The sequence below is a fragment of the Tricharina praecox genome (assembly GCF_024521635.1).
Source record: "Tricharina praecox strain CBS 144465 chromosome Unknown BZA05scaffold_11, whole genome shotgun sequence".
Classification (NCBI taxonomy): domain Eukaryota; kingdom Fungi; phylum Ascomycota; class Pezizomycetes; order Pezizales; family Pyronemataceae; genus Tricharina; species Tricharina praecox.
In genome coordinates, this window is record NW_026250413.1 from 998,088 (window position 1) to 1,010,000 (window position 11,913).

Consider the following 11,913-nt stretch of genomic DNA (forward strand, 5'->3'; position numbering starts at 1 on the left):
GGCACCTCCAGGCACCCACCAGGCACGCTCCAGGAATCCTCCCGACATAGGTACAGTACATCAAATACCTACATCAAGATTCAAGATTAGCGGGGTCGTCGGATTTTTAATTCTTAAAACTCAAAGCTTCCATGTAGACTACCTACTTCCTACCCACATTTTTAACGAAGTACTTGGGTGCATAGGGACTCCACTCCACTCTTCCGGCTCCCCTCCCCCGCCATTTCACAATCACAATCACAATCACGAGCGATGCATGGAACAAAGCGTATGGTATGGTATGGTATTGTACCCGAATCCCCCCGCCCAAAATCCCCCCTCCAAAATCCCCAATCTTCCTTCCCATCCCCCATCCCTTCCCATCCTCCCAAATTCCACCGTCCAGCTCCCCCGTCCACCGTCCAATGCCAATCTGCCCCTCCATCTCATATCCCATCCTAGAAAGAAAAGAAGAAGACAAAGAAAAAACGCCGATATAAACCCCCCCGATCCCCCCATCCCCATACAAAAAGTCCGGCGCATAAACAAAAATCTTCTGGCGCTGCGCAATGCAAAAAGGTAAGTAAGTAAAATATAAACAAAAGAGACCAGACCAGACCCAGAAACACCTCTCCCATGTGCCAGCGCGACAAAAAAAACCAACAAATACATGGTGTGATGAAGAGACAATAAAGAAGAAAAAAAAGACATGATAGTGATGCGCCGACCGACCCCCCTCCCATACCCCCCTTCCCATACCGATACCAGGTAATAGTGCTGCTCGTAGATGAAAGAAAAAAAAGGAAATTGTAGGAAAATACAAAAACTCCGACCGACCCGAAACCACAAAGACAAAGGGAGTTATACATGACCTCGTCCCTTGTTGTGCGAAAAAAAGAAAACCCCAACCCGGAAAGAAATACAAGTCAACACCAAACAAAAAACAAAAAACCCCAGTTCCGTGTGTACTGTAGCTGTAACTCATGCAAATCGTCCAGATCGTGGAAAAATAAAATAAGGGGAAATAAGTATGTAGAAAAAGGGGGGGAAAAGATGAAACCGAGCGAGGAACCCAAGAAATGATGCGTGTCTATGAAGGGTGGTAGGGAGGGGGGAGGGGGGAGGGGGAGGGGAGTCGTGATAGTTGGGCGGCCGGCGCGACAACGATGAAAGCCAAAAAACAAGCAATCAAGTCCTCTATGGCTCGATGGTAATCTCCTTGTCCATGTGCGGTTCGATCCATCTGCGCTCGAACCAGCCAACCTTGTCGAAAGCCGTCCACAGCTTCGATGCCTTGTTGACGTCAATCTTGCACGCCTTCTGCGAATCCGTCTTCCTGAACTCCTTCCCGATCTGTGTCCGTCGAACCTTCTCGATGAAGATCCTCCGCTTCGAGCTAAGGTAGATGGCTGGGGTGAGGCGCAGTGTGGACGCCAGCTTGGCTTCAGCCGGGTGGAGCTTCTCAAAGTGAGGCTCGTGCTCGATCGACAGAGGGTTGCCTCGCCAGTCCATCTGAAGCGAGCGATTGTGCGGTGGCAAGCTCTCGAGCGGCGGCGTCAGGTCGGGCAGGGCTTCAAAGTTGCTGTCTTCCCGAGTAGGTGCTGTGAGCCGCTGGCGGGTGGGCGCAGGGGTGCCATCGGCAGAGGAGCGCGGTGGAGTGTAGAGTTGGCGCTCAAAGCCATCAAGAGCGGCAAGCTTCGGTGTAGCTTTAGGGGCTCTCGCAGGGCGTTGGATCTGTCGCTGAGGTGTTCCAGCGGGATTCGGTCGTGGCCGCGGCACGCTCATAGCTTTCCTGATGGGCGACATCGTCTTCATCGACGACGACTTGTGCACTCCAGCGCCGGTGCGATACATCGACATGTTTCGCTGCTCCTGTCGCAGCCATTCTCTCGGGTTGCTCTGGCACAGCCTCCACGCCGACGAGACGAACAATCCGTACTCCTCCGCAGATGGCCGCACGCTGGGCGCCTCCTGTGATCTCTTGGTGACCGCCTTGTGGATGAGAGGCTCGTCCTTCTCGGCGACGTTGAACAGTGGTGTCTCGAGCGAGATCGAAGCGCCATCCTCCGGCAACAACGGCTCGTCGGCCATAAGGATATCTCCGTCCGACGAGTGCATGTGTGGCGACGATCGCCGCAGCGAAACGTGCGACGTCTCAGGTGACTCGGGCGGTGAGAGCAAGCTCATGGGAGCTGGGTTGGTAGCGGCGGCGATCGACATCTTGTCTTGCAACCGATGGTGAATATGGGTAAGCGGGAACGGTTCCACCGAAAGACTGCGACTGCCAGTGGACGGAGAGGGTGAGATAAATCGGTCGTGTGTTCGTCGAAGCTCTGGGGGCGAAGCTAGGGAGTAATGTGAGGGAGCAGGGCTCTTGAGGTAGTTCTGAGGAGAGCGATCCATAGCTTTAAGGCCTGGGGGGAGGGGAGGTTGGAAAGGGGTGTGGTTGCTAGAAGGGTTGGGATGGAGCTGTAGCCTGGAGCTGTAGCTCAGGGTATGTAGATTGAATGTGCGTCGAGTCGGGATCGATAGATGCCAGAACAATCTCCAAGTCCGTCGGAATTCAAAGACAGCTATGGGGCATCAATGAGAGATAGCTGCCACTGGCAGCAGACAACACCGAGAGCCTTGTGAAGGCTATTGAACAAGGCGACAACTTAAAAGGAGCCGAGGGATTGAAAGGCGACACGGCGAATAGCTATAGAAGCCTGTTTTCAAAACTTGTTGCTGAGTCGAGAGAATTGCGGAAGGTTGACAGGCGAGCTGTGAATTGGGAGGGAGAGGTAAGTAAGTGTAGATAATCGGTGAGGTCGAAGCTATGGGGGGGAAGTCAAATCAAGCGAAGAGGGATGAGGCAGAGGGGAACGGGCGTGTTAAGTACTCCGACAACCAGGCGCGCGAAGAAGGTCGCATGAGGCACAGGACCAAGGACAAGGACAAAGGGGGGTGTGTGAAGAGGGGGGGGGGGGGGTGTCATAGTGGTCATGGAGTGTGTATGGCGGTGGAGGCGGGATGGATGGCTGTGGGACCCAGAATAGCTCAGGCTGGCAGGATGGCTCACTCACTCACTGCTCAATCACCGACTCCCAAACTCGGCTGCTTCGCTCCCTTCGCTCCTTCGCTCCCTGGCTCTCGCTGGGGCCCCAACTCACAAACGGATCCCCGTGTTCATCCTCCGTTATTTTTCACGTCGCACCGTCGCAGTTCGCAGCAGTTGCACTCCCTGTTTGGCGCTGTCGATGTCTCTCTCTCGCTGTCCGGTCCAGCTCACCGAATCGAAGAAACGTTTGTGCGTGCGTGTATGGTGTGCGTGCGTGTTTCGCTCCGTTGTCGCTGTCTGTCGCTGTCGCCCTCTTTTCTTTCTTTGAAGTGCCCGCCCCCCCCCCCCCCCCCCTTCCCCCCCCCCCCTTCCCCCTCCCTCTGCCCATTCTGTGTGAGCGCTGCCCAGACGAGCGAGTCGCTTGATCGCGCAGTCGGTGAAAGAACGATCTCTTGTTCCCTAATCCACCCGCTCTAATCAGTGGTTCCACCGCTACCACCGCCGCAACCACCGCTACCACCACCCCCCCACCACCACCACCACTATCGTCATCATCAGCTCTCTGCGAGCACCCTCCGTCCGATCACCACATCTAGGCCCCAGTCTCAGCGCACGCATAGTGTGCGGCGAGCGGGGTGAATGTCTTTGATCTGACGCCCGACAATTGCTTCCCAGCTCGGTCCAGTTCCAGTTCGTGCGGTGGTGGTGGTGGTTGTGGTTGCGATGGTGGTGGTCGTGGCGAGCATGTTTGGTAGGTATCGGGAAGTCGAGGATCGTATCGTTAGAGTAGTTTTGCCGAAGAGCGAGAATCACCTAGGCGTAGGGTGTGAGTGTGCACATCGTGCGTGGTGTGGGTGCGTGGTGTGTGTGTGAGGCGGCGGCGTGTGACCGAGATTGTGACCGGATCCTCGAGATGTGGATGCGGAGCAAGGTACACACACCATATGACTGGATGAAGGAACGAGGTGACTGACTTGGTGGACCTGGCTCTGCTGCGTTGATGGAAGGGAGGAAGAGTTACGGGGGTGGGACAGGCTGCCAAGAGAATGTGTGAGTGCGAATGGAAATCGATCCAACCTACCCAGTTATCGAGCTAAGGCTCGCTGCTCCAGACACAGAGCGATCTCCACGAAGGACACGAAAAGCGAGAGGAAACAAAGCGAACGACCACCAGAAGCACAACGTGGACCATCGGGCCCAGCTGGAAGAAGAAGCAGAGGATGAAGAAGCGCATTGGCATTGGGAATTGCCATTGTGGCTAGAGTAGATCTCCGCTGCACTGCCACATCGCATCATTCGTTGGTTCTCACTCGTATTGTACAACGAGGTAAGTCGAGTACCCAGGGTAAGTACCCACCTATAGAGTAGTATGGCCAGTAACTACATGGTTACTCTGCCAGGTAAAACTGGCCGGTCGAGATTCGAGGGCTGCGGGGGCTGGCTGCGAATTGGATCCGTGCAGCCAGCCAAAACAGACGGGATGGAGGATCTGGGATTCTGGGCGGCGACTCCAGGCAAGGCAGCCAGGCTGTGCCAGCAAATGCCATGATTGATTGATCCTCCAACAGCGAGTGAGTGAGTGTCACCGTACTCTACCGACCAGCTGGCCAGTACCTAGGGTAGAACAGGTACGATGGTACCTTTGGCATAGTAGAGTAGAGCCAAACGAATTCCGCCCCCCTCCCCCCCAGAAAAGAACACACTGTCGTCTACCCCGAGCAGCTTTCCCCATAAATCATTCGCCCACTACTAACGCTGCAATGACAGCTCTCCGGGCCCCAACGGGTGCCACGGGCAGACCAGCAGACGGACAAGCATGACGAGAACGTTTGTCACCGATGAACGAACGGACGGCCAGCCCACCAGCCATCCAGCCATCCAGCCATCCAGCCATCCATCCAGCCAGCCAGCCAGCCAGCCAGCCAGTGAGCCACCCAGCCAGCAAGCGTGTTTGCGGCGATTAGGTCTACATGGTTACCTCCGAATCCGAATTGCCTTCTCACATCCCTCCCCCATGTCGTGCCAATGTAGAGTGGGTACTCTAGAAGCTTCTTGGGCTTACGCACGTTACCCAGAGTGCCGTACGTGTGGAGGATGCGAGCATGGGGAATGCGAAGGATGCGGAGGATGTGTGGGCATGTGGATATGTGGATGCTGTGTGTGGTTCTGCTCAATCGTATGGTCCTCGAGCCACTCTATTACCGTGCACTACCCATACCATAGGTAGAGTACAGTAGGTACCGTGGCAATCCCATCCAGCCAGCCAGCCAGCCATCCAACCAGCCAGCTCGTGAATCACAATCGATCGTATATGTATGATCCGTGTACCTGTCCCGCACGGTGCCCGCAGGCCGCTGCCGCTGCGATCTCAATTGACACATTTGCGTGCAGTGACTCTGCCTTGTGCTGGTCGACCAGTTGAACTGCAGTGGTGGGCCACTCTAGTTTCCGCTCAGGGATGCGAATGGTTAGTTATGGCTGGCATTGGACTGCCAATTCGAAGGAACGACGACGTTGCACTGTTGCACTGTTGCAGCTTGACAGCGCAACAAGCTACAGGCAACAAGCAACGAGCACAGGTGCAAGCAGAATCTAGATGTTCCAGGTACGCCCCCTCCCCCCACCGACCCCACCGACCTCCGGTTACAGTTACAGCTGTAGCTGTGACCGCGGTGTTGGTGTTGGTGTTGTCCAGTTCTCGTTTCCCTCTCCCCCACGACCCATCCTGGTCGTTGGAGAGGAGGACGAGGCGAATGAGGCTCAGGCGATGACTGACCCACCCTTACAGATAGTCCGATTCACCGATTCGCCGAATGCATGAATGCGAATGCATCCACTGCATCCAATGCATCACCACCACCGTCATCACCACCGCCACGACTACGGTAGCCAATCAGCTCGCTCCCCGTTGATGTTTGACATTTTTCACTCTCTTCGCTGTTCCCGCTATCATCTATGTAGGCATGTAGGAGGGTGCGGTTAAATACTGTGGATTCTGCCTGGCCGGAGAGGAGGACGAGAGAAGGGGGGGATAAAAAAGAAAAAGAAAAACGCAGCTCGGGGCCTGGCCTGGCCAGTTTCCAGGCAGAAGCGAAACGCAGAAAACGCAGAAACGTAAAACGCAGAAACGCATGGCGCAAAACATACGCGATGCGATGCGACGTGCGCAACACGCAGGGGAAGGAAGGAAGGAAGGACGCATGATGTCGTCGGTGTCGCGCGTACTATTAGGATCTATAGAAAAGTACATAGGGTATAGAATGGCGATAGAAGAAGCTGCCACGGTATGGAATGGAATAGAATGGTATCTTTTCTATCGTTTCTATTTGCTTTTTCTATTTGTTCTTCTATTTTCTTTCTTCTTTCGTTCGAATTCTACTAGTAATCGTCTCGTGTTGGGGATGTCGAATGTCGAATGTCGCATGGCGAATGACAAATGACAAATGTCGCAATGTCGGATTGAGGATTCCTCATCAGCATCATCCCCCTTCCTCCCCTAAGTCCTCCTCGAGAAGAGAAAAAAGTTCCAATGGCTTCTCAGCCCCTTGCTCGCAGCGCAGGTCGATGTTGCTCATAGACACCGTGCGTATGTGCTGTAGATGTAGGAGTCCCTGCAGGAAATCCGCATCCACGCAGTCCAGTTCAGCTTCTGTGCAGTTTCTGTGCAGTGTGCACGACGCTTAAGACTCATCATATCACCACTGCTACTACGGAAGTGGGAAGTGGTATGCACATAGAGTAACTAATCCCCGCCCCGCCCCCGCCCCCGCCCCACGGGCACGAGCACAGCACAGGTCTGAGGTCACAGCGAACTTCGAAGGGGAATGGAAGGATAACTGCATACGTAGTGGATGTACTCATACATGCATATTTGCCTAAGTCACCCAGTACCTACGCATGAAGCTTAAGAATGTGCGCCGCGCCGGGCTGTGGATACATGATACATCACAACTACGACGCGAACCGAACTCAATTCCTCAAAGAAGCGGATGGAACCGTGGGACGCCGCTGACGATTGTGCTGACGAGCTGGTGGTAGCTGTGGTAGTGGTAGCTGTGGTAGTGGTAGCTGTGGTAGTGGTAGCTGTGGTAGTGGTAGCTGTGGTAGTGGTAGCTGTGGTAGTGGTAGTGGTGGTGGCGGTCGGTGGTGGGCGGTCCGTGGCGGCGGGAGAAAGAAGCCATCGTGAATCGTGGAACGAAGTGCGTGGAACGACGAGATGGTGGATGGTGGATGGTGGGGCTGTCCTACCGTCTACATTTGTACTCAATTCCTCACGCCTCGCGCCCCCCGGGCCCCCGCCAATCTGTCATCATCAAGCCTTAAGCCTCAAGCCTCAAGTCTCACGGCCGCGAATTGAATTATTGAATTATGCACCCCGGCGCCCGCGCTTCGCTCCCTTAATTCATCACCCCTGGGCCCTGGTTGCCCCAAGCCAGTCAGTCGGTCGGTCAGTCACAAGGCAGGAACGATGAGCCATCAATGATCAGCCATCCAACCCAGCCGTCTATTGGGCTCGTACTACGAGTCTACGACGCGTACCCAGAGTACCCGTGTACTCTATGTGAGTGTGGTGGTGGTGGTGGGGTGTGTGTACCGGCGCAACAACCGACCGACCTTCGCAATCAATCAATCAATCAGAACGTGAAGGCTCAGGGAGGCGAGCCGAAGTGTGGCGAAGCCGTGCTGTGGTATGTAGTATCTAGAGCACCTAGTAGCAGTAATAATGGTCGATACCTTCATTTTTCTATCTAGGCAGACATTTGCAATGCGCATCGCATCGCATCGCGTTGAGATATAAATAGCGACAACGGTGCGCCGTGCGGTTCGGTGTGGTCGGTTGGTGTGGTCGGTCGGTGTGGTCGCTGTAGTCGCCAGTCGGTGTGGAGTAACACTCGCCGAAGGCTGGATGAAGGCTGAAGTGATCGGAGTCTCTACGTTGGAGTGGAGTCTGGTGGGGCGTAAGTAACTCTATTACTCTAGGTATTACTCTGCTATATAGTAGGCGACCGTGCTATATAGTGCTATATACTGCATGGCCCGAATTGGACGGCAGTGCAAGAATGGGTGTCTGTCTGTCTGTCTGTCGTACTCCAGTCGTACTCAAGCGAGGTCGATACCCACTATCAGAGAAACCGCAAGCTGAGACGGAGACTGAGACTGCGACTCTGAGACTGCGATGCAATATGGGCATCATACACACACACATACCGGTACATACAGACATACAGAAATAGTCCACACCGGCTACTTCGCAGCCCAATCCCGTATGTAGGCAACTCCCTACCTGTAACCTACACACACATACTTCTCCAGCAGCCCGCGCACGGAGCGGACCAAAGCAGTTCTCCGGCGAAGTCACCGGAATCCCCGGAATCCCCGGAACACCGGGGACCCTCACCTGTACCCAAACCCAAGTATGCGGTCGTGATTACCTCAGCTGACCGTTGACCTTCCATGGACACATCCCGTTCAATTGCAGGTCCTCTCTCTCTTTCTCTCTCTTGCGGGGGTGGGGACGTTAATAGTAATCACAAGAAATCCGGAGAGGGCTCGGGCATTGGGCCGGCTTTTGGATGTGGCCGAACACGACGCGACGCGACTCGGGGTTCACCAACTAAAATCCATCCGGACTGCGGGCCACAGCTGTGGGCCTGTGGCACGTAATCTTTTTCTGTTACCGACTGGCAATGACTGACTGACTGACTGACTGACTGACTGACTCGGATGTACACCCCGAGAGAACTCCATCGAGAGAGAGGGAGGGAGAGAGGCATATGACTGGTCGCAGCCCCCCTCCCCCGACGGGTGCGATTGGCACGAGGTTGGCGTTTGCGACGTGCGTAAGTAGACCTTCAGGCTTCATAGTCCGTGACTCGGACTTTCCCCCCCGTACCGTCGATTGAGTCCTCTCCCCCCCCCTCCTCCCGCCCCCCGATAAGCAGCCAGTCAGCGATGATGATCATGCGGCCCCTCGACGCCCCAGATCATCATGGATGCGAGATTGGGATCGAAAATAAAAAAAATGTTCGTGGAGAAAAACTACGAGTCTACGAGTCCATTTACACGCCTGACCCGCGCCCGACCATGTCCATGCATGTTCACATGCCAATGCACCCCCCCCCGCTCCCTGCCCTCCTTCCTTCCCCGTTCTCCCCCGTCCTCCCCCGTCCCCGTCCCCTAGTCCCCCCAGTTCCCCATTGGTGTCGTCATCGATCGCAACGCGCGACGAGCGAGGGCGAGTGCTCTCGACTCTCGAGTCTCGCTGACCCGAAACTGTGTCTACCTATTTCGTGTATTTTAAATCGAAAAATAAATAACAAATCCCTTCTATTCTATTCACTGCTACTATCGGAGCCCCGTGGCCATGCCATGCGATTCTCGTCCCCGGAACCCGACTCCGCGCTCGCGGCGTCAGCCCCACGGTGGCAGCCTCGTCTCTCTCTCTCTCTCTTTTGTATAAGGCTGCGCAGACACTTACGTGCGATGAAGACGAAGACGGCGACGACGGCTCGCGCGCTCAACACAGCTGAGTGCTCTACATCCCATCCCGTCCCATCCCGTCCCCCCTCTTCTCCTTACAGAAAACCCCAACTCCAACGCGGTCGAGCACCAGCGTCCACAGTCCACGTGCTATGCAGGGTCTACATACATACCAGCAGCCAGACGAGACCAGACCAGACTCCAGCGACGAGACCAAAGACCAAAGACGAGACCGCTCGCCCTCATCCCCATCCACCACCCATCTGGCTGTGACCCAGCGCCGGACCAACCCCTGCTGGGTATCATTATCATATCATCGCTCCCCTAAATCCCCCCCAAAATTGTCTACATACATGCATGCGCGCCTGCGGGGCCTCGGATCAGTGCAGTGCAGTGCATCACACGATCTCCATCCACCATCCATCCATATCCATCTCTTTTCCTGTCCTCGCACTCCCCCTCCCACTCCCACTCCAACTCCCACTCCAACTCCCTAGCGAGCGAGCCCCCCCGGTCCGTGAGAAATACACACATACACACATACACACGCTGAAGTTCGAAGGTCTAGAGTCGCTCATCCGATGTTTCGCCGGTGGACTATGAACTAGGCTGGCGAACGTCATTGCGCAGGAGCGGGGTGGGCTGGGAGGGGGGAGGGTGCGAGGGGGGGAAGGGGGCGCTTATCGTGCTGTGGAAGTTGCGCGTGGAGCGGGGGATTGGAGAGGGATTGGGGGGGGGGGGGGGGGGGGCTTATCGGTGCGGTGCATGCTTCCCTACCTACGCACGTACTGGGGCACTCGGGGTCCGGGGGGGAGGGGGCGGGGGGAAGGGGGAGAAGAAACGTTGGGACGAGGCACAGAGATGGAGATGCACAGTACGGTGCAGTACGGTACGGTAACTATGGTATGGTATGGCATGGTGTGTTATGCTTGTGGTTGTGGTTGTGCTGTGGTGTTACGGGTACGCACGCAGACAGGCAGTTACAGACAGGCAGGCAGTTACGGACAGGCAGGCAGTTACGGACAGGCAGGCAGTTACGGACAGGCAGGCAGGACTTGCCCACTCCATCCCTCCTGCGCAGGGCAGAGACGAGTGTGGAGACGGTGCACGACTCGCGAGGACTTTCCTTCGCTCCCTGCCGGCCGGCCGGGTCTATCGTGTACGTACGGGTATGTATGTGTGGATGTAGGAACCATAGTACAAGGTATGGTACAGATCTCGCTCGCATCGCGATGGGGATGGAGATGAGGATGGAGATGAGGATGCGGACGGAAACCGTAGTGTACCACCTACAGCACCGTGAACGCCGTCCGCTCCCGCCCAATGCAATGCCCGCGTGGAGCATCACCGCCCGCAGACGCCCAATAGATACGGTCCGTAATCCCCCTTCACCCTTGTGTCTTCGCCCCTTCACCACACCCCGCCCGTTCAAGATGCCAATCCCAATACTAGTAACCAGATCCTACTCGTGAGTCGCAAGTCGCCGTCCGTAGCCAATTCGCCAATTCGCTGTCTGTAGTCAGCGTGGAGGGGGAGGGGAGATGGGAGGTGGGAAGTAGTGCAGTGCGGGGCAAGAGTCGAGACTCCTACTCTACTCTACTCTAGTAGAGCGTAACCACGCTCGTGCTCTGGCTCGTGCTCTGGCTCGAGAGTCGACACTTCCTACTGTCCTCACTTCCTACGTCCTCACTTGCTACTGTCCTACAGCTCTTCAGACAAGCAAGGGAAAAGGCAAGACCAGAACAAGCAAGACCAGGACAGAACAGGACAGGCCAGGCCAGGACAGGATGGGCAACAAGAGGCAAGGCCAGGATAGGCAAGCAAAAGGCAAGCAAAAAACAAAACCAACCAGAAAAACCAACGAATGAATAACGAACGCATAAGAAACGAACGCATAAAACCCCAACGCATAAAACCCGAACGCATAAAACCCAAACGCATAAAAACCCAACGAATAGAAAACGAACGCATAAAAAACGACCGAAGAAAAACTAACGCATAAGAAACGAACGAAGAAAACACCAACACAGTACGGAACTCCTTAGTATGGAAACGGCGAGGAAATGGTGTGTGGAAACGGCGTGGGGAAACGGCGTGAGGGAAACGGTATGGAAACGGTGTAAAAACGGTGTGGGGAAACAGTGTGGGGAAACTTTCCGCTGGGGTTCTTCTCTGCCTACATACCGCCTACATACTATGCCTAGATACATGATCTGCACCGTTCCCCAGGGCCTCTTCCGAATCCGTTTCCTTGCTCTGTGCTCACTGCTCGCCCATTCACGACCCTTGACTCGTGACTCGTGATTTGTGGCGGGCTGCACATAAGGCTCACGCCTCACGAGGTAGAGCTCAATTCTTTTCGTTCGTGGTCGCAGCTCACGAGATGCAGGCCGCGAGGTGCAGCCTCTCTTCTC

At 55.4% G+C, this 11,913-nt stretch overlaps 3 protein-coding genes across 3 annotated transcripts; 1 reads left to right on the top strand and 2 right to left on the bottom strand.

The window, feature by feature from the left end:
- Positions 1 to 300: 300 nt before the first annotated feature.
- Positions 301 to 1,184, bottom strand: BZA05DRAFT_397624 (uncharacterized protein). Its single transcript, XM_051483640.1, has one exon. It carries the CDS (start codon positions 846 to 848, stop codon positions 438 to 440), a length of 411 nt encoding a protein of 136 aa, XP_051339838.1. The 5' UTR covers positions 849 to 1,184; the 3' UTR covers positions 301 to 437.
- BZA05DRAFT_337264 (Homeodomain-like protein) lies at positions 1,177 to 2,070 on the bottom strand (the record flags this gene model as incomplete). The annotated part of the gene is made up of 1 exon (XM_051480845.1): positions 1,177 to 2,070. One exon carries the CDS (start codon positions 2,068 to 2,070, stop codon positions 1,177 to 1,179), a length of 894 nt encoding a protein of 297 aa, XP_051339839.1.
- An 8,181-nt stretch (positions 2,071 to 10,251) lies between these two features.
- BZA05DRAFT_42303 (uncharacterized protein) lies at positions 10,252 to 11,086 on the top strand. Its single transcript, XM_051485855.1, has one exon. It carries the CDS (start codon positions 10,405 to 10,407, stop codon positions 10,969 to 10,971), a length of 567 nt encoding a protein of 188 aa, XP_051339840.1. The 5' UTR covers positions 10,252 to 10,404; the 3' UTR covers positions 10,972 to 11,086.
- Positions 11,087 to 11,913: the final 827 nt, after the last annotated feature.

What these genes read in the sequence shown, in the direction of transcription:
- BZA05DRAFT_397624 (XM_051483640.1), bottom strand. Translation starts at nt 848, where the DNA reads ATGTATAACTCCCTTTGTCTTTGTGGTTTCGGGTCGGTCGGAGTTTTT.
- BZA05DRAFT_42303 (XM_051485855.1), top strand. Translation starts at nt 10,405, where the DNA reads ATGGTATGGCATGGTGTGTTATGCTTGTGGTTGTGGTTGTGCTGTGGT.